The sequence below is a fragment of the Miniopterus natalensis genome, chromosome 17 (genome assembly GCF_054644295.1).
Source record: "Miniopterus natalensis isolate mMinNat1 chromosome 17, mMinNat1.hap1, whole genome shotgun sequence".
NCBI classification, from domain to species: Eukaryota; Metazoa; Chordata; class Mammalia; order Chiroptera; family Miniopteridae; genus Miniopterus; species Miniopterus natalensis.
Genome location: NC_142097.1, coordinates 13,852,253 through 13,875,531, shown reverse-complemented (window position 1 = coordinate 13,875,531; position 23,279 = coordinate 13,852,253). Strand labels below are relative to the sequence as shown.

General features: G+C 38.3%; 1 protein-coding gene across 1 annotated transcript in view; it reads right to left on the bottom strand.

The window, feature by feature from the left end:
- METTL16 (methyltransferase 16, RNA N6-adenosine) overlaps positions 1-23,279 on the bottom strand; it is a 61,175-nt gene that overhangs the window by 9,659 nt on the left and 28,237 nt on the right. Inside the window, exons 6-9 of the mRNA XM_016211150.2 lie at positions 22,723-22,865; positions 13,784-13,853; positions 12,615-12,704; positions 14-187 (exon numbers count right to left, since the gene is read on the bottom strand). Coding sequence (XP_016066636.2) covers positions 14-187; positions 12,615-12,704; positions 13,784-13,853; positions 22,723-22,865 — 477 coding nt within the window. The remainder of the gene's footprint in view (positions 1-13; positions 188-12,614; positions 12,705-13,783; positions 13,854-22,722; positions 22,866-23,279) is intronic.

The window sequence follows — 23,279 nt, the reverse complement described above, 5'->3', positions numbered from 1 at the left end:
CTTAACTGGGTACCTTCAGATCAGTGAGAATTTTTTCAATCCATGTTGTCACAACTACTATTCCTTCCACTGTCTCAGAGCCCAGAGGCGACGCTTTGAGGGATAATTCTTTCATCACAGATTCCAACACTACAAATGTGATGGGTTTCCTTGGCCTCTCTAATTTTCTTCGCTTACTTGGTGGTGACTGAAAGAAAAAGAAGGCATGAGAGAAGAGGGGAAAGTTATCCAAATAATTTAATGCATTACAATGAACTCAGCTTGGGAAATTTCCATGACTCCTGCTACCAATCACAGAGCACTCAGAACACAAAAGGCATTCTTTGCATGTTTATTATTTATTTTTTATTAATCCTCACCCAAGGATATTTTGTATTAATTTTTAGACAGAGAGGAAGGGAGAGAGAGAGAGAGAAACATCAATGTGAGAGGGAAACATCAGTTGGTTGCTTTCCTCACGTGCCCTGACTGGGGATCAAACTCGTAACCTAGGTATGTGCCCTGACTGGGAATCGAACCTGCAACCCTTTGGTGTATAGGATGTTACTCCAGCAACCGAGCCACCTGGCCAGGGCTGAATGTAATTTTAACACTTAACCCTGGAAAATAGGTTTATCACCTCCCCATTTTACAGAAGGGAAAATTAAGATACAAAGAGGCTATGTAACCAGCTCAAGGTCATATAGGTAGTAACTTCAAAGTTAGGATATGATTCCCAAACCCAGGTTCCTTCTGCCACACCATGCTTCTGGTGTTCTGGCTATCGGTATGAAACAACTCCTCCAACAACTAAATATCCTAAATGGGCCTGCATAATTATTTCCTTAATGGCAACTCAAAGACCCTGAAGGCACTGTGTTCTTTTCTATAAAGAACTGCATGGCTTAAAATCGCCAACATGTTCTGCGTTTATACTTGCTGAGGCTTGAAAGAAAGAAGCTGGTGAGCCACAGCTTGTAAAATGACCAGGGTACTAAGATCACATGGGCAGAGAGGACTGTTGAATCTTGTCTAATGCTAGAGCCAATACAGTGACTAGCTAAGCACTGCCTCTCAGTTGGGGAGGGGGGACACCAGTACTGATGAGCATAGTGGATTTGAAAGGTGGTGCCACGTAATTCAAGACTGTCATCTTTGTATTTCAAGCTTGGAAAGTGAATTATACTCTACCCACTAGAGGGACTCAAGTTCCATTTTATAAACCAAATGACACTGCTGTACTTAAATTTTATTTCTTTAAGTAAAAACTTACTAAATGTTTTTTTAAATGACTCAGCTAAGACCAGATATATTATGGACACTTTATTTTAAAAGACAGGCTCATACTTGTTGACAAAATTTATCAAAACTTTAAAAAATTTAAGATAATTCTAAGGTAACAGAAAATTGAACAGATTGTAAGAAGAAAGGCTCAAAAAAAAGAAATACCGCCTGGCCAGGCATGGCTCAGCGGTTGGGCGTCGACCTGGGATCCAGGTGATCGGGGTTCGATTCCCAGTCAAGGCACATGCCCAGGTTGTGGGCTCGATCAATGACTCTCTCATCATTGATGTTTCTATCTCTCTCTCTCTCCCTCTCCTTTCCTCTCTCTGAAATCAATAAAGATATATGTGTTAAAAAAAAAAAAAAAAGAGAAACACCTAGTTCAGCTTCGCAGATCTTTTCCTACAAAGAGGAGTTCCTGGGAATTGTGCTGTTGTTAACTGTGGCTCTACCTAGAAAGTGACAGAGCACATGCATATACATGCAGAGAAAGGTCTAATTACTGGGTGAGGCCTTATAAGAACTAACCGGCAATCCCATACCCCATATAGATACAATGAAACAGCCAGTTTATTCTATGCTAGAAAACTTTTAGATTGTATTTCTAAGAAAAATCTGTATTTTCTCTCATACCAGATATTAACTATATTAAAAAAAATTAAAGAACCCTAGAAAACAAGCTTAGAAGAAAAGCACCAAAAACAAAGGGTGTGTATATGAATAGGAACCTGCTCTTAAGAAATGAATAATGGGGCCCTAGCCAGTTTGGCTCAGTGGTTAGAGCATCGGCCCGTGAACTGAAAGGTCCCGGGTTCGATTCTGACTAAGGGCATATACCTCGTTTGCAGGCTCTAACCCTGGCCCAAGTCAGGGAGCGTGCCGGAGGCTACCAATAAATGTGTCTCTCTCACATTGATGTTTCTCTATTGCTTTCCCTCCCACTCTCTCTAAAACGCAATGGAAAAAATATCCTCAAATGAGGATTTAAAAAAAAAAAAAGAAATGAATAATAGGCTCCGCTGCCCTGCACCTGAACTTGTTCGATTAATGTTTCACACAAGATGAAATAAATTCATATTGACATTAGGACAACAGTATTGTTATTAGTCACTCAGCATAAGAAACATAATTTCTAGGCTGCTACAAAGCGAGAGCCAAGAGCGGAACACTTTGCACTAAAGAGCTTAAGATACAATTATTAAACTGAGGAGGAAGAAAGACTGTGGTGTGTAGGAGAATAGGGCAGGAGATTCGGATTCCCTAACAAACAAACAAAATCGAAACAGATTCATAGATACAGAGAACAGACCGACAGTTGCCAGAGGTAAGGGGGATTGGAAACTGAGTGAAAACGGAGAAGGGATTAAGTACAAATTGGCAGTACAGAACAGTCACCGGGATTGGAAGTACAGCATAGGGAATATAAGCCACACGAAATCATTATGTTCTCCCAGTATCTGCAGGAAAAGAAGGGAGCCATTCACTAGAGATCTGCTGAGCGTGAAGCCACAGCCTTCTTGTTTTGACAAAGCAACTTCTAGGATGGTATTGAGGGGAAAGGAGCGCTCCTGGCACTGGGATCTTCGCTGCTCTGTCGCACTCCGAAAGGCTACTGCCCCAGGTCCTCCAGGAACAAGCAGAATGTCTGTTCTGTGAGCCGTTCTTCAGCACAGACTATCGTTATTTGGAGAAACAGAGCCAAGGGGCCAACACTGACATCTGGATGGGACACAGACAGGAGGTGAGCTGGGAAGGACAGCCAGACTTTCGCCAAACAGGTATCACCTCTGCTGCCATGAAGTGGACTGAATATTTTGTTGTCTAAGGGTGTAGCCTCCTTATTAACAGTCCAGAGGGCATTTCTATTATTATCTTAATAGTACAGGTCACTGTTTAAAATGTCCTCATCATTCCTGGCATATAGGTAATAATAGTAAAAAGTAAAAAGCAAGGGGAAGAAAAGTTTATACAGAATGATACCTATCTAAAAAGGGGTGGTTATAACGCCATAGGTGTATTTCCTTATATTAAAAAAGGTTTTGCTCAGTGGTTAGAGCATCAGCCCATGCACTAAAGGGTCACGGGTTCGATTCCAGGTCAAGGGCATGTACCTGGGTTGCAGTTTGCTCCCCACCCCGTCGGGGTGCATTCGGGAGGCATCCAGTCAATGTGTCTCTCTCACATGGATGTTTCTTTCTCTCTCCTTCACCCCACCCCTCCCTCCCTTCCACTCTCTCTGAAAAGCAATGGAAAAAAGCATCCTGGGGTGAGGACAACAACAACACACACACGGAAAAACAATGGAAGGATAGATTATAAAACTGTTTAAACAGTAACCCATGGAGCAAGAGGGATTAGGGTGAGACAAGACAAAGAAGCCAAATTTCTGGCTGCATCTCCCTGTTTTTAGATTTGATATTGAAACCATGTAAATATATTTTACAAAACAAAATTAAGTAACACAAAAAAGGCAATCCCTAAAAATAAAAAAAGTAAAATGAAACAAATGAACTTAACTTGGTATGGACTTGGTGGTTATAAACCCACAAACAGAAAACATTCCAAATGACTTTAAAATTCATCGTGAGATTATCCACAAAGACCCCCCCCAAAAAAAGGGAAAAGCTACTTTCATAAATCTTTTTGTTACTAGTAATGTTAATTTTGAGACCTGTGGTGTATCAGTGGTTCAAAACAAATGAGTTATTATGTTAGTACAGTTAATAACTAAGATTGCTGACATGGGATTTTTGAATGATAAATATAGAAAATTGGGGATATTAAGTAGAACAGAATAGAAAGTACAGCTCAGTAGTTAGGGCGTCGGTCCGTGTACTGAAGGGTCCCAGGTTCAATTGCAGCCAAGGGTAGGTACCTTGGTTGCAGACTCGACCCCCCTCCCTGGTCAGTCAGGGCAATTGCAGGAGGCAACCAATAGATGTCTCTCTCTCACATCAATGTTTCTCTCTCTCTCCCCCCTTTCCACTCTCTCTGAAAAGCAATGGAAAAAATGTCCTCAGGTGAGGATTTAAAAAAACGAATGGGCACGAACTGTCAATAGTGAAGTGCGGCCCGGCCAGCGTGGCTTAGTGGTTGAGCATCGACCTAGGATCCAGGAGATTGCTGTTCAATTCCCGGTCAGGGCACATGCCCCGGTTGCAGGCTCAATCTCTAGTAGGGGGCGTGCAGGAGGCAGCCAATCAATGACTCTCATCATTGATGTTTCTCTCTCCCTCTCCCTTCCTCTCCCTAAAATCAATAAAGACATATTGCCCGGCCGGGCATGGCTCAGTGGTTGAGCATCAACCTAGGATCCAGGCAATCAGGGTTCAATTCCTGGTCAGGGCACATGCCCGGGTTGCGGGCTAGCCGATCAATGACTCTCTCATCATTGATGTTTCTATATCTCTCTCTCCCTCTCCTTTCCTCTCTCTGAAATCAATAAAGATATATTAAAAAAAAAAAAAAGACATATTAAAGAAATAAAGTAGTGAAGTGGGTGATAGATAAATGAAGTTCAGTAAAATGCTCTTTCTTTTTAAAAATTCAAAATTTTCCATAATCAAAAGTTTTCTTGAAAAGTTTCTTGAGCCCTAGCCAGTTTGGCTCAGTGGTTAGAGCTTCAGCCTGTAGACCGAAGGATCCGGAGTTTGATTCCAGCCAAGGGCATGTACCTCGGTTGCAGGCTCGATCCACGGCCCTGGTCAGAAGTGTGCAGGAGGCAACCAATTAACGAGTCTCTCTCACATCGATGTTTCTCTCTCACTCTCTCTCCCTTCCACTCTCTCTAAAAAGTAATGGAAAAAATATCCTCAGGTGAGGATTAAAAAAAAAAGTTTGTTGAATGTGAAAAATCAAATGATAAAGCTTCTAGAAAATAATGTAGGAGAAAATATTCCTGACCTTGAGGTTAAGAAAGATTTTTAAAAGAAGACACAAAAAACGCTAACATCCATAAAGGAAAAAACTGGTACATTAGGTTAAATTAAAATTATGATTAAAAACAAATCTTAACAAAAGGTACTGGCAAGTTAACACCTAAGAGAACATACAAGGAGGGGCAAAAAATAGGTTTACAGTTGTTCGTATGGAAAATAATACAATAATTAATAAATAACAACACAAAAATTAACTGTTTCAAGTACTTACAACTGTAAACCTACTTTTGCCCTACCCTGTATATAACTAAAAGGAGGCTCATATCTAGAAAACACTGAAAATGCCTACAATTCAATTTTTTTACATGTAGTTAATAAAATAGGCAAGAAATGCAGACACTTGACATAAATAGAATATACAAATAGTGAATATCTAAAAGGGTTTTGTGAAACTTCATTAGTTATCAGGGAAATGCAAATTAAAAACACAATGATTTAACTGTTAGAATATCAAGTGTCGGTGAGGCTGTGGAGCACCTACTAATACAGTGTTACACTCAACACCGGCGGGTGTAAACAACCCCTTTAGGAAAATATACTATAGCTGAACTTACACCCCAGGATCCATGACCCAGCAGTTCCACTCCTAGGATTATACTCAACTGAAATGTAAAATCATGTACAAGAATGTTCACAGAAACATTATTTATAATACCTGCACACTGGAAACAACTCAAATGTCTCTAAAGAGTAGAATGGATCAATTGTAGTATATTCAAATGATACAGTAATACTGTTGCAAAGAACAAACTCTTCTTGGCACCAATGTGGATGAATCCCACATATGTATTTGCATAAAAGAAACCAAATACTAAAGACAAACAGGAGGGAAAGGGGTTAATAATTAGGAGTGAGCATGAGAGGAATTTGGGTTACTGGTAAATAAGTCATTAAGATTTAAATCTATAACAGATACATTTTTATAACAGCACTTATCTTTCAATTTTTAAAAAAGCTTACAAAATTATATCTGAATCAAGGCAATTAAAATTGTCTCAAGTTGATAAATGAAGTAAAGGTAAAAGCATATTTTTATCTAGAGCATTACTATCCAGTAGAACTTTCTGTGATGACAGAAATGTTATATATCTGTGCTGGCGAATACGGTAGCTTCTAGCCACATGTGGCTAACGGAACACTTGAAAAGTAGCTAGTGAGACGGAGTTGAGGAACTGAATTTTTAATTTAATTTAAATTAAAAGAATTAATGCGCTCATGGCCAGAATATTGGACAGCACATATCAAGAGAAAGGAAGGTACCACCCACCATAGGAAACAGTATCCACTAAAATATGTTCTTTCTGCAAAGTGGGATAGTATAAAAAGTTATGATGGGGCTAAGGTGCTTTTATGGTAAATTCTTTTGTACTATTTGATGTGTAACTTTATGTATGTATTTAATCTTTAAAAAGAAACTATTCTTTCTTTTGTGTATGTAAAGCATATATTTAAAACTGTTAACAGTGGTTATCTATTATAGGTGGTAGGATTTACGGTAATTTCTTCCTTAAAAAAATTATCCATATTTTCTAAAATGTTTACCATAAGAAAACATTTAAAAAGAACAAAAAAGCAGCCAGGGTAGCTCAGCTGGTTAACTCAGTTGGTTAGAGTATTGTCCTAATAGGTCAAGGTTGTGGGTTTGATCTTCGGTCAAGGCACAACAAGAATGAACCAATGAATGCATAAATAAGTGAAACAACAAATTGACGCCTCCCCCTGCCACCTCTCTCTCATCAATAAATTTTAAAAAAAAGAGTAAAAAAGCTAAAACAAAACAGTGCCTCAAATTTAATTCCCTCTTTTCTAGTGAAGGAAAGAAAGTAGAAAAAAAGAATACTAGTTTAGACATACATCTGTTTGGTAAATATTAAGTGCCAACTACCACATACTGCTCAAAAAAATTGTAGAATGAATGAATGTATGAGTCCTGCTCATAGGAAACTTCTAAATTAATGGATAAATCAGGATGTCTGTGGTATAAACATAAGTCATGCAAGATTGACTTTTAAATAAACAGTTAAGTCAAGCAATATGCTCACATTCAAGGGAAGGCCATCTCCTTAAAGTAGTCAACTTGGAGGACCAGTTATTACAATAATTTAAGAAACCATGTAATAGTTTTAAGAAATACCTTCCAGATATTAAAAAAAAAAAAAAAATCAAACCCACTTTTAAAGCACAGAGGTATTCTATTTTGGATAATATTCCGAATTAGCTATGTGGGCTTTGAAAGCAGTTTTAACAAAATCCCAATCTCCAAAAGAGAGTTCCTTTAGGAATTAAAAATAATTAGAAAACAAAATAAAAATAAAATGTTTTGATAAACAGCAATAGAATAAATGTAAGATCTACTAACCTGGGGGGGAGGGTTTGTGGTGACTGGTGCCACCGAACCTGCACATTTCAATGTGTAACTCAATAAAAAGTGACAATTCAAGGGGGGGGAAAAGACATACTGATATAGCATTGTAGTTAATTCTGTAAGCTGCATTTTGGGAAGAGAAAGGTAAAACTAAATGAAAAAATAGAAACAATTCTATAAAAAATAGAATTAACCTTTTTTTATGATTTATAAAATTAACCCTATTGTTAGCATACTTTGTAAAAATAACAATGGAACTAAATGATAAATATAGTGTGTCATCTTAGATTGTTAATTTGACTCAATATTAAAATTATTTAACTTTTAAAAATGGAAATAAAATCAGGGAATAGAATGCAAAATTCAAATGGATTTTAAAGAAAGAGGAGACTTCATGATCACAGAGCGCTTCCTGAGAACGTCTTCACTGTCCCTTTGATGCTCAGGGGTTTGTCAGTGACCGTTTTCTGCTAAAGGTGGTACTTCAGTGGGAAAGTCTGAGAATCACTGTACCACATCATTTGTTCCTTTATTTCCACTCCTTTAACGATTATTATTTGAGGACCAGATACTATGCGAGGTTAGTGCCACATCGAAGATACCATGGTGGGAATATGGACAAAGGACTACAGTGACAACAGGAAAGGATCCCATGTCGGCTGAGGAAGAGTCAGGGCGAGCTTCACAGGAGGCAGTGTCTGAATTAACTTGATAGATGAGGAGTCTGATGGTAGATAGGAATCTCTGGTAATTTTTAGTTATCTAGTGACTATTTGGATATTCTCTTTATGTAATCTGCCCCCAAGGAAACTTAGCAGTAGCTCATTACTAGAGCATCAAATACAGGGGCGGGTGAGAAGAAACAGTAGGAAATGATAATACAATATATTTTACTGAGCACTTACCACACAGCAAACACTATGTTAAGTACATTTAATCCTCAAAACCCTATGTGGTAGGTATTGTTATTAACACCCATTTTACAAATGAGAATACTGAAGCTTAGAGAAGTTAAGTAACCTGCTCAACATAAAACTAGATAGGGGCCAGCTCATAAAAGGCATTTTCTATACGCCATGCAATAGTTTTGGTGTTACCCGCCATGCCAGAGTTAAACAAATTACTGATACAAAGAAGGTTATAGAGAATATAAATGACTGAAAAAGATAAGTACAAGTCCAGAGATTTCTATGGGCTGAATGGTTAAGACGACTTTATGCAGAAACTAGAATTGAGCTGGGCTGCAGTAGAGGGAAGTCGGAGGGAAGGACCAGGCAGAGAACGGGCTGTGAGCTATGACTCTGGCATCATGGGAGGTCTGTGGAGGTCAATACGGTAGAAGACAGTACAGTCAGAAAAACAGGGAGTGATCAGGATGGAAGGGAAATCTAAGGACAGATCTGGGCACCCAAGGAGCCAAACGAGCTGTACTTCCCACTGGCAGCAGGTAGCCACTTGGGAATTTTTTAGCAGAAGGGTGAGCTAAGGATGAGCCCAAGTGATTCTTACAAGATGATGTGGGCCTGCACGAACCGGTTATTACACGGCCAGGCTAGAACAAAAGGCAGTACTTTGGAAAGCAGAGTATCAGACTGACTACGAACATAGGCCTCGAAATCAGACTGATCTGGGTTCCAACCTGACTTTGGAGAGCCTCCAGTTCACTCAGCTAGTAGGTAGGAATACCACCATCTAATTTACTTGACTGTTGTAAGGTTTAGACACAATGACAATGTGTGAGAAGTGAACCATTCAAACCACAAAGGCTGTACCCAGTGCCTCAAATCTACTACATCTATTAATGTCCTGCTTGTAACGTTGCACCTTAGCAAAAGTCCTATACCATTCCTTTCCACATTCAGAAAATACTTACTGAGCACCCACTGCAAGTCAGGCAATAACAACTCCTCCCCGACGAAGTCACCTCTGATGAGCCCAGCCTGAACTCTTTCTCAACCATTCTGGCCCCTACCACTCATTTTAGCTCTCACTCATACACAATTCTGAATCAATCCTTCACGTTTTCTCTCCCATAAAACTGATCCTCATAAGGGATAGAAAATGGTGTCACTTCTTTGGTATTACCACAATGGAGATCATGCTTAATAAGAAACGTAAGTAAGAAGAGGGTCCTGAGCTTTGGTTTTGCTCAAGAGCTCAGCTCCCTAATCATCACATCTATTTTATAATGTATACCATGGTATAATACTTGTTTTCAAACCATTTCTTAACAGTAAATCCTTTAAACAAATAAAATCAATACATAACATTGCTAAAAGTAGATCAGCTCTGGTTAAAATGAAGTACCAACCTGATGTCTGCCCCCAACATCATCCCTGGGACACCTACAAGGAATCCCTAATCTATCTGGAACTAGTAGTTTGAAAACCTATAGTTATAAATAGAGCACTGTCAGGAGACCCCAAACTCTGACACAAACAAGGCTACCTAATTCATTTGACCCCTTCCCTCCATCTGCTTTCCAAAAGGCCCTATGGTTATTACTCCCTAGACAGGACAGTCCCAGGAAATGTCTTGAAGGCAGAGAAAGAGTTTCTGGGCAATGCTCATGCCAAGAGTGCACAACTTGCTAGAGCCACAGTATTTTTCCTTTTTCTTTTAACAAGCATCAGGCTTCTGAAAGCAAAGCTTAAATAACGCTTGGAGCAATTAGAAGAGAGGCTGGGAAAAAGAGGCATGCTAAGTGGCTTGTTAAAATTCTGTAAAGAGCAGTCCTTCCAAGATGCTTCCTTATATTCATCATCAGTCAAAAATAATTGTACAAAAATTCTATCAACACCAGGACTCGTCTTTTTGTTGCTAAAATAAATCTAGACAAGAGCAATGGGTTTAGGGTAGGCACTGAATCAGCAGTGAATTAGAATTTTTCAGCATTCAGCACCAACAGAAAGGAGTCAGTTAGGTCTGAGGTAAGTGAAAACAGAAGTTGCCATAGTAACTTGAACATTTACCCTAAAAAGGCTGGACTGGGGATGGGGGTGGGAAAGTAGGTCAATGTTTCTGCCTAACTAGCTCTAGATCTTGGCTTCCTCTCTCCTCATCTAAAGCAGTGTCCTCCTCCTTCCCCACCCCCAACAGGATCAAGAAGGGGAAAATCAGGTGACAGTCACTCCTTCAAAAGGCAAGAGGTGAGGAGAAGCCCAGGCAGAGGGAAGGGGAACCAAGAGGACAGCCCACTAAAAACCTCATGAGTGCCCTGGGACTACCCCTGGGAGAGCAGTTGCTGATCAAGGGCACCAGTGCTAAGAAACTGTTGCTGGGTTACCACAGATCAGAAATTGCCATTTTCCCTGTAGCAGTTTAAGTGCACCTAACGAAACACTTGGGAATGCATTATTAACAGCTTTGGGTTGGGGCAGTGCTGGGGAGGGATGAGTACTCTGGCATAGAAGAAACCTGAGGCCCTTAGCAAAAGGCATCCTTTGATGGCTGAAACTGTGAACAGGGCCCAAGGAGGGACTAAAAGACAGAAAGGCAGGGAGGCGTAGAAAGTTCCCTTTCAAAACCAGCTGATTTTGCTAACGCAGAAACACAGTGCCCTTTGACTTCACTCTGAAACAGCTACTACTCCAAGGCAGCGAAGGCGACTCTGTCTCTGAGATGACGTGAAGAGCGCCAGAGCTCATTATGAGCTCTTCCACCTGGGGTGCCAACACACGTAGGAAGCAAGTTAAACAGAAAGCATTGGGAACAGGTGCAGTTCAACTTTCTTGTAGCTGTTAGGGTCTGCCTAGGACTAACCCAAGGCACTACGAATGATTTTAACAATCTGGTGTGAAAACCCTGGTATTCTAGAAGATGAAAGATAAAGGAGGGAAGTCCAAAAAGCAGAAACATCTTTGTAACCAGTGAGTGTTTCAAACTTTAACCACTCAGGATCCTGCTGCTGCAGTTATTATACAGCAGCGGGTCTCGGTTTCCATGGGACAGGGCATTCAAAGTAGACTGGGAAACTTATTTCAACCCAGCAGTACACCTAGTTGCAGAAGATTAGGAAGGACAGGCTCAGTTTCAAATTCGAGCTCATGTATTCAGAAACACCTGCAAATTGTCCCTTTGTACTTGTGCACATGTCTCTACTCCTCTGCCCTATGAAACTGGAACATTTAAGGTGACTTTAGAGATCATGAGTAGCCAAGACCTTTGGAGAGGAGCACTGAGAACAACCCTATTGTATGGGCAAGGGATTCAAGACCGGAAGGACTAGGCACCAGGCCTCCATCAGTACTACGGGCAGGAGGAGCACAGGCTGTGCATAAACTTAAGGCAGAAGGCTACAGGCAGCAATAAGTCAGTCACTCCTATCAGAGGAATGTGAGAAGAGATACTATTCTATTATGACTTCTTTTCAGAAGAGTCTTCAATTCATTTACATAGAGCAGCACGGAGGACAAAGGAGAAGTTTGTGGAACAAATTGTTTTTTAAAATGTTGTATTACAGAAAATGTTAATGTTCAAGCTCAAGCATACGCAAAGTAGAGAGAATAGGTTAATGACCTATCACAGCCTCAAAACTGACCAATATTCTAGTGCTAATCTTAAAGCCAATAGGGACCATTCTAGCGAAGGGTTCTAAGTGTTACATAACAAAACCCTGCAACACCGAATGGCAAATTTCTATATTCAACTAGGAATTCCAGGAGATAGGTACTCTAGGAAAGCCACAGTGAGTAAAGGAAAACAGATTCCCATTCCCTTTCTTGAGGAATGTCCAACAGAATAATTATACCTGCAGGGTGTTTCTACGAGTTAAATTATCTGAATTTTTAATTCCTAAAAGATGCATTTGCAATTCATTTATGTTTCCTGAGCAAGAATCTGTCTGTACCAAACCACGAGAAAGGCCCCACAATGACCACAGTCAGCCTTCCAGGGCTGTATCATGTTTACAACCACTTTCCATTCTGATGCAAGAATTTGGAGTAAAGTTCAGGGGAACAAGACAGCACAGATTTAGTTCATTGATGACCTACTAAAACCCACCATGTGCTGGTATTTGGAGATGCTAAAGCAAGGTCTCTACTTACTGGTACTGTTACATCATCATAAAAACTCCAAGCTAAGGCCCATCTCATTGTCCGACCTTGACAGAATTCAGTGTAGGTGACTTTAGGAACCTGAAACCAACAAACACAGCATCTCATCAAATTGAAGTCATTCTACCAATATGTTTCTGGCTGCTGCCTCATGTGAAATTATGTGTTGGTCTTTCTTTTTATCAGTTAACAAACATTAATATCCCAAAACAATTATGCATAGCTGCCTAATAACCAATAAATAAGTTATCTCTCAACAAAGTTGTGGATTTTTCCCCCCTCCCATAAAACATTAGAAAAAATTTATAGTTCTGGCTTGAGATCCAAATATATGAACCACCCAAAACACAGCTCTTCAAATAATCATTGGTAAAATGATTTGAATGTTGTTGTTGTTTTCTTTTTGTAAGACAGCCACTGGATGGCTAGACATACCTATGTAGTCTCCCTTTTGTCTATCAGATTTTAAGAAAGAAAATGAAACAACTCTAGCTGTTATAATTTTAACAACAACAACAAAAAAGTGTGCTAGGGAACACAGCATAAGTAGAATGTCAGAGAGAAACCAGAAATCAGAAATTTGGCTTCCACCACTGACCCACATCTGATTTTTCTTTGAAAAGTCATCCTGCCCAGGCTTACTCATGCCAAAACACCATAAACTGGGAGGGGCAATGGGAATAGTGGGGGAGTATTTATTTGCCACTTGCTTTTCAAAACAGAAGCAAAGGGCTGAATCCATGTGGACTGCACCATAGAGGGAAACAAACTTTCTGAGGATAGCTCTGGTTCTAGCTGTTCTTTGACAACTAAACGCATAATCCAGAACAAGTCCCTTAATGTATGTAGCCTTGAGTTTCTGCAATTATATAAAGGAGTCAGGTGTGGTAGGTAGACACCAGGCTTTTTTATTTGTGGTTTCTCTCTGACATTCTACTCAACCTGTTTTCCCACCTTTTCTTTATTATAAGTAATTGTCAAACAAGGCCTTATTTAAATAATTTATGAAAAGTCCCTTTTGGCCCCAAAATTACAAAATTAAAAAATAAAGTAAAAATAAACAGAAAAACCCATTTAGAGATTTGAGGTATAAAGGAAAATTCTATAGTCCAACTACCACCAAAAGTAGCTATCCAAGAACAGCAATGACAAAGGCTCACCCCTTGTATGCGGAGTTCTTCCTTCAGGGGAGCAAGGCTGCACTTCTTTCCCAGCATGCAGCTATACCACCTGGGGAAAAATCAGACAAAGTAAAACACTCTTTATGTGCTTACATTTTTTTTTTTTAATCCTCACCTGAGGATATGTTTATTGATTTTAGAGAGAGAGAGAGGAAGGGAGAGAGAGAAACATTGATGGGTTGCCTTCTATATGTGCCCTGACTGGGGATCGAACCCACAACCTAGGTATGTGCCCTGACCCAGAATCGAACCTGCAACCTTTTTTGGTGTACAGACAGGGCAATGCTCCAACCAACAGAGCCACCCAGCCAGGACTATGTGGTTACATTTTTAAATTAAGCATTATTCAAGTGAACAAAATGAGAACAGTAGCAAAAAATACTGAGTTAAGTTACAAGTGACAATAACAAGAACTGTATATAATGTATTTAGACAAAGAACAAATCCAGTCAAGGAAAATAAGCACAAAGCAACTTAAAAAAAACACACCACCACAAAAACCCACTTAGCCTCTCCAGTGATTCAGGGCTGTTACATATTTGTAAAGAGAGTGAAAGAGAGGTCTGCCCAGGCCTGGTGGCTCAGTTGGTTGGAGTGTGGTCCCATACACCAAAAAGGCTGCAGGTTCGATTCCAGCTCAGGGCACATATGTAGGCTGGGGGTTGGATCCCTAGTCCGGGTGCGTGCCAGAGGCAACTGATAGATGTTTCTTTCACACATCGATGCTTCTCTCTCTCTCTCTCTCTCTCCCCTTTCCTCTCTTTCTAAAACCAATAAACATTTCCTCAGATGAGGATCTCAGTTTTCCGGTGGGGGAGGGTTGTGGTCTCAGTCCCTGGGAGGGGGCAGGGGCATGCAGGAAAAGACCAATCAGTGGCTCTCTCTCATCATTGATGTTTCTGTCTCTCTCTCCCTCTCTGAAATCAATAATTTTTTTTTTTTTTTTTTTTAAAGAGAGAGGTCTCACCTGTGATGCTCATAATAGAGGCCATTTAGTCTTAGGACAGAAATTAGTTAATAAATAACAATAAAAACATGTATAGCTGAAACTAATATAATGTGTGTCAGTTATACCTCAATAAAAAAAAAAAAAATGCACTAAATACCCCCTCCCCATACTAAGAGAAATTGTAAAATCTAGCATAAACCTGTATTTTGAGATGTCCTCACCAGCAAATAATTTAAGGCTATATGTTACATTAGAGTTTCAACATAACATGAAATCAATTTCTTGTATAGTAAATACAAATCCAGAAGAGGGAGTGCAGAGAAGATGGAGTGAACTTGTTACAAGGTAAAAAAACAGAATTTATTTCTTCTGATTATTCTAAAAATGTTTGAAAAGTATAAACTTTATACAGGATTTCTCCTTAGACTATGAAGGATTAACTACTATGGAAATTGCCCTTTCAACATAAACAACTAGGAACTGGACAAAATATATAAAACAATTGTTTTTCAGACACTGGACAACTGCAGTGAAGACCTATGATCTCAGAGAAAGAAACAAACGAGGTGAGTCTTACAACTGCCGGAGCTTATTGCCTGAAGGAAATTTCCAAGCTGCAATGCAGGGAAAGGAAACTCAAATAGAGCCCAATAATCTTGCTGAATTGATGAGCTAGATATTGGAGTTCAGAGAGGCCTAAATGGTAAGGATTTGAATAGCAAAATACAAAAGGAGGAGCTGCATACAGACAGAATTCTGGGCATCTGCAGAGGAGTTCCCTGGAATATTTTGCAGAGTAATTATCTGCACATGCGGGGTAGAATTCTGTGAGGCTAGAGAAAGAATTCTCAGACATAGTAAATGGAGCAATTCCTGTACTCCAGACAGAGCTGGAACTAGTTTGTGGTTCTACTAGGGGGAGCAGAAAGCCCTTGTTAATAAAAGGGTATCTAGGAGAGTTCTGGAAAGCATCCTGTTTTATAATGGGGCTTGAAGTTATTTTATATGTACCCTACTGAAGCTTAAAGGCAAGACTCGAGACTCAAACTGATCACAAGTAACTTAAGCAAGCATCAGAACTAAGTCCAACACTATTTTTTAAAATCCTCACTAGAGAATATGTTTACTGATTTTAGAGGAAGGAAGAGAGAGAGAGAGAGAGAGAGAGAGAGAAAGAGAGACATGGATAGTGAGAGAGAAACATCAATAGGTTGCTTCCCTTACAAGCCCTGAACCAGGATCAACTGGGGACTGACCGGGGATCGAACCCACAACCCAGGTATGTGCCCTGACTGGAAATCGAACCCCCAACTTTCTGGTGTACGGGACTATGCTCCAACCAAACTGAGCCACCTGGGCAGGGCAGTCCAATACTCTTTTAAAGAAATACAATGAAACACAACATCCAAAACATAAGATTTGCAATATCTAGCATTCAATGAAAAATTATTAGAAATTAAAAGCAGGAAAATAACTCACAACCAGGATTTAAAAATTGAAACAGGCCAAGACTTATTTCACTTAGCATAAGACCCTTTAGGTCGATCCATGTTGTTGCCAATGGCAAGACTTCATTCTTTTTTATGGCTAATATTGTGTTATACACACACACACACACACGCATATATATGGTGTCCTAAAAAATATATATATACACACTTTGAATAACTATAAAGTCAGCGTTTATTAAAATACATTTCATTTTCAAAACTGAGCTATTAGCTGTTACAGAGTGTATACATTTTTTGGGGAAACCCTGTATATATAACACATCTTCTTTAGTTTGCATATCAAAGGCATGTTCAATCTGGGTCCTTTGCTATCTCTAAAAATTGGCTAGCCCAGGGAGGGGCAGTCTCTCTCTGCCCAGAAAGGTTTTCAAGGCATCAAAACATTATAGAAAATTAAAAACATTTACAATACAAAGCCAGACACAAAATCTACATTCTGTATGATTCCATTTATATGAAAGTTTAGAACAGGCAAAAACTATCTGACAGAATGATCAGTAGTCACTTAAGGCTGGGATGGGTGGGGACAGACTGTAAGGAACACTAGGAAACTTTATAGGGTGATGGAAACATTCTATATCTTGATTATGGTGGTGGCTACATACACATTTGTGAAAACTCATCAAATTGTACACTTAAAATTGGAGAATTTTACTGTATGCAAGTTATACCTCAATAAAACATTTAAATATGTGTATAGGTTTCTAAATGTGATGTATCTTACACCTTCAAATATACATAAAGAGTAGTTAATATAGTAATGTTTCACATATTTCTTTCTTGTTTATAAAACACAGTTTAGTTACACTAAGCAACAGACACTGTATCCTGCGTTTTTCAAAGCATCACAATTACTCCTATGTCATTTGAAATTCATCTAAAGAGAAATTACAGATTTAGGAGATATACTATTATATTGCTTTAGAAATAGAATATATTAACCAATATTTTGTTTTCACTGTTTGTGGGTTCAACAATAGGTGACTGCCACTACTTTTGTTTCATCAATCCTTTTTCCCTTTGAAAATACAAAGAAATAATTGTTCTACCTAAACTACTTTAAACAAACCCGGGTAACTTTACCTTGAACATAATCTATTTCATTTAGTGGTTTTAGAATGTTTGGAAGAAAAATAATATGCTCCCTTTAAGAAGACAGTGTATAGATGGAGAATTAAAAGAAATTTAAAAGCCTTTGGTATGTTAGGAACAACATAAAGAAAAAGAAATTAAGAGCAATAGGTGCTGACATAGTAACGTATAAAATAGGTTAACACCTTCCCTTTAAAATTAACATTCCTGAACAGATTAGATCAAAGTCACCAGAAGGCAAGAAATATCCCAAAGCAGAGACAAAAGAAAGATACTGTAAATTTCCTCAAGAGATGAAGAAAAGCAAATATTTAGATAAGTAAGTTTGTAATATTAAACTTATGTCTTTGGTACTTTATATAGCTTGGGAGAGTTCATATTTCTTTAAATCCTTGCTGTACGATGAATGCTGTATTGTGAATCTTTTAAGATTTAATCTCATCAACATACTTAACGGTTTTCCGCAACAGTTATATTTCTTATAGAAAAAGCAGAGGTAACTGGGTGTATTAAAAATTCTGTGTTAACTTCACTTCTAATAAATCCTAGCTACTCTCAACAGGCATCCTGTGACAAATAATCAAAATGCAAGTAGAAAAAAATGAACAAAAGTAAGATCCAGTTACCCAAGAGACTTTGAATCCATTATACTATTTTAATGATGAAAGTATCACTCTACTCATTATAGTATTTAGCAATTCCTCTGAAACAGCAGGTTTCAAGAAAAAGTATTCTGAGTCCTGGCCGGTGTGGCTCAGTTGATTGAGCATCGTGTCCTGTGCATTAAGGGGTCACAGGTTTGATTCCCAGTAGGGCACATGCCAGGATTTCGGGCTCAATCCCCAGTAGGAGGTGTGCAGGAGGCAGCCAATCAATGTTTCTCTCTCATCAATGTCTCTCTCTCTCTCTCTCTCTCTCTCAAACCAATAAAATCATATTTTAAAAAAATTACTATCATTAAAAAAAGAAATGAAAAAGTATTTTGAAATAATTTCAAACGCATAGGAGTTGCAAGATTAGTACAAATGATCCCAGTACACTCTTCACCCAGATTCACCAATTAACATTTTCCTCCATTTGCTTGCTCTGTGGATACATCTTTTTCTAAATCATTTGAGACTTAGCCACAGACATCATCGTGCCCCTTTAATTCTCAATATTTTGGCATATACATTTTTAAAAACAAGGACATTTTCTTTCATAACCACAGAACAATTATCAAATTGAGAAAATTTAACACTCATACAATACTATTATCTGGAATACAGTCTATATTCAAATTTCACTAATTATCCCAGTAATGTCTTTCATGACAATTTTCTCCCCTGGTGCAAGACCCAATCTAGGATCATGCATTTCATTTACATGTCAAGTCTCTTTAGTCTTTTAATCTGAAACAGTTTAGGCCTATTTTTTACTTTCACAACCTTAATATTTTTGAAAAACTGTCTTACAGAATCCCTTGAGTTTGTTTGCTCAACGTTTCCTCATAGCTAGATTCAGGTTATCAATACATTTTGGGCATGAAGAGCAGAGAGGTGCTGCTGTGCCTTTCTAGGTGCCTCACATCAGGAGGGGATCTCCTGGTCAAGGAGGTATTTCCCCCAGGTTTCTCCACTGTAAAGCTATTCTATTTCTCTTTGTAATTATAAGTAATCTGTGGGGAGATGCTTTGAAACTATGTAAATGTCCTGTTCCTCATCAAATTTTCCATTGTTGACTCTTCCACAAATCAATTACTACTATAACGATTGCAAAATGATTTTTCCAACTTTATTATTCCTTCTACATTTATTAGTTGGCATTCTACCGTAATGAAGAACATTTCCTCTATCCCCCTTATGCATTTTACTTGCTTATTTTATTTGGTGGCTTACAGTCCATTACTGTCTTTATCCCTTCTGAACTCATACTGTACTTGGCTTGAGCTGGTACCTATGTTCTTCTGACGTTTAACACTATAAAAGGCATCACACCAACCCTACACACCGGGAAAATAAAGTGGCTTGCCCCCTTACAAAGGCAGGTCAAAGTCCACAGTAGAACTGGACAGTCTCTCAGCTGGAGATTGTTGTAAAATCTACAATTGTTCCCTGCACTATTCCTTATGGTACCCCATAACTATACTAGCCCCTAGTTTAAAAAAACAAGAAGGGAGGGGAAACTCTACATTAACATGAAATAACAGAATACTTGTAATATTTCCTTTCACCACCATGGACCTTAGCAGTCCTAGAACAGTCAAGAGTTAAATGATCCTATTTACTATTCATTATCATTATTAATTACATCAAATATATAATCATTTAATTCTAATGACTACCCTGTGAGGTAGCTATTGTTATCTCATTTTACCAATGAGAAAACAAAATTTAAAAGGCAAGTCAAAGAATTACATTTCAAAGTCCCAAATTATTAAATGTATTGCCCATCGCCAAATCTGTGGATTATACCCAAATTCAAGAAGTATCCACCATCTGGCAGGGAATAGGGAATAAAAAGGAAAAAGCAAAAAGAGGGACATTGGGTGAAACCAGTGTTAAGTTGATACAGATCTTTGGTTCCTGGAAAAATCGTAAAATCATTGCCATAAAGGGCATCAGCTATAGACCTACTAACCAATGACAAGAGTGAATTCAGGCCATCAGAAGTCTGATAAAGTCTGCTAATTTATTTAAAAGATTAGGAGAGTGAGTCTCTAAAAAAGAAAATGCCAGTAAGCTCAAATCACAGGCACGAAAAGTGAAAGGTAAGGATGACAAGCACCTACAAATCATCAACAATAAAAGGGCTGCCTAATAGTGCTGTATGTCAATTGTACCAACGAAAAAAGAAAAGGCTGCCTGACTAGAAGTCCAATTGCAGGCTGGGTGCAGAGGCTGCGTGGCGTGGTGGGAAGAGCACTGGACCAGAATCAGGAGATGGGGTCCCAAGTCTCTAATCTGTACAACTAAGAGGCTGTATAAACTTTACCCCAAGGGCCTTCCAGCTGCAAAATTCCTTAACATACAAAACAAAGCTGCAGTCGCTGCCGATGAAATATCAAGTACCACCACTGAGATCAGTCTAATAAAATGAACTTAGTTCACCCCACAATGTTACAAATTCTGCTTAGTTTCTGCACTTCAGGAACAAAAAGAAAAAAATCTAGAGGAATAAGCAGCAGATGCATTAAAATACTTGTTTTCAATCCCTTATTTTTCAGAGCTTCAAAATATGCAGTTCCAACAGCATTCCAAAATTTGAGAACTGCATAGTAGTATAAACATATGTCAACTATAAAAATATGAGGGAGGACATGAACGGGTAGTAGGTACAAATGAAAGGTGCCATGGTACAGTGTCAAATTGTAAACAGTATTTGAAGTAATACTTTCAAGAAACACTGCTCTATTTTTGTTTCAAAAGAAGCACTTCATTTCCTCCCTTCTTCCTATTATCATCCCTCCTCTCAACTTGCAAGAGTCCTAATGGAGCAGACAATACTGCTGAACCCTGTTTTTAATAAATTATAACCAGATAAGGTGACCAACCTCTAAACAGTCAACTCTCTAGAGACATGACAGGCTCTAGTAAGGGATCGGTTCTAACAAATGTATACCTTTCATTCAATTTGGGGGCTATGAGAGCCAGGTACAGGCACACTTGGAACATAGTGACCAATTTCTCTCCCTTAAATGATGTTCTTTTACAACACATTTTTGTAGGTAAAGTGGGACTTCGGAAATAATAAAAATTTACTGATTAAAAGACTCTTGAAAACTACCTTCCCCATTTTCCTGGTTAGCGCCAGTCCCCTCTAAAGATGACAGATACTGAAATGGCCACATGGTCGTGGTTACCTCTTTTCAGAGTTTCAGGCCCTGCTACCTTTCTTTAAGACTATTTTACTTACTAAGACTCTTCTCAGTACTCAGTATTACTTAAGTCTCTTTTTTCTACACACCCTAATGGATCTTTGAATAAATCAATTTAAAACAATAATTTGTTAACCTTTGGCTTCAATGATGTGTAAATTTTCTATGACAGACCATCCAATGATCTAGTTGCTTTCCACAAATATTTAAATAAACTCACATTTAAAAAAGAACCAGAATGTTTGATTTTGAAATTGGCCTTTTACTGAAATAAGCTTTAAACATCTATAAATCCTAAAAAAGAAAAAGAATCTTCCCTATCCAGCAATTCCACTTCTGGAAATGTACCTACCTAAAAGAATTTAAAGCAGGGTCTTAAGAGATACTTGCACACCCATCTTCATAGATACATTATCCACAACAGCCGAAAGGCAGAAGCAACCCAAGTGTCCACCAACAGATGAATGGGATTAAAAAATATAGGATATACATGCAATGGAATATTACTCAGCCTTGAACAGGAAATTCTGACATATGCTATAACATGGATGAACACTGAGGACATGATGCTACATGAAAGCAGCCAGGCACAACAGTACAAAAGCTATGATTCTACTTATATAAGGCACCTAGAATAGTCAAATTCAGAGAGACAAAAAGTAGAATGGTGGATGGCAGGGGCTGGGGAGAGGAGAAAGGGAAGTTGTTTAATGGGTATAGTTTTATTTTTCCAAGAAGAAAGAGTTCTGGACATTAGTTGCACAACAATATGAAAGCACTTAACGCTACTGAACTGTACACTTTAAAAATAGTTAAGATGCTAAATTTTGTTATGTGTATTTTACCAGTTTTTAAAAAATCTTCTCTATGTCCCAAAGCCAAATTCTAGGGTTGAAAACCTTTTGGTTTTGAACTACCACATTATCCATCATTTCAACAATACTTAGCAGGGCGAGAAGTCAAGTGAGACTTCTTTTTGAGTACCTTATGCTGCTTAATGACAGGTGTGTTGCCCAAAATAATTAGCTTTTAAAAAGGAATAGCCTTAACTCTCTTTTGGAACCAGTGAGTGATCTCAGTTTCCCTTCATTAAGTTCTTGACAGCTAAATGTCCTCACATCTGTCATTGTTTGGGAGACTGATTCCAAGAACATAATTGCTTCAAGGACTAGGCAACAAATTTACTCTGGCTCATGGGACAGATTTGAACCCATCTGTTTTCTAATCAAAAGCCATATTTGAATCAGTTTTGTTCCATCACAGTACTGAAATAAAAGCAATACAATCATATGGTATTTTCCTCCTTTCTATCCATGTAGTATAGATGATTATAGGAAATGCAAATTAATTAAAAGGCATGAAAGCATCATTAGAAACGGTCTTTGCAGACTCTAAGATCTGCTACCTGTTTGTTCTTTAGACCACTGTGATTACATTTACTCTATGTTACATGGTTTCTTTTGGAATTACACAGGGGGGAAATATTCCCATATTGTAATAACCAACTTACCTTAATCTTTTTTTAAGTTGTAAACTGTCATGGATGATCCTTTTAACAAACTCTAATTCGCCTCCTTCTGCCATGATCTCTGTGATGCCTCCTGTATTTACCGAACTAGGTGGAGGTCTTCGAGGATTTCGAGAGTTTACTCCCTGAACAACAACAAAAAACCCTGGTGAAAAATTTTACACCTTAAAACCAAGTCTTTGACTGAAATCTAGTTCTAAGTTAGAACACTTAGACATAATTTTAGTTTCCAAATATCATGCTAGATTTAGAATTTAAAAATCATATAATCATTCCAATGTTACATTTTAAAAACTGCATTCATGCAAACATCCCTTCCTAGGATCTTTTACCTTCCATCTTTGTGATTAAACATACAAAATTTTACCTTTTTAAGTACCCAATTCTGTAACTTTTCCTTTATGTTTTCTGTCTTGGTATCATGTACAGTAAATATCTCACCCAAAGATTGTATAAATATTTGCTTATGTTTTCTTCTAGCACTTGTGTGGTTTTACTTTTTAAGTTTAATCCATTCCTACCTCACACCATATCAAAAA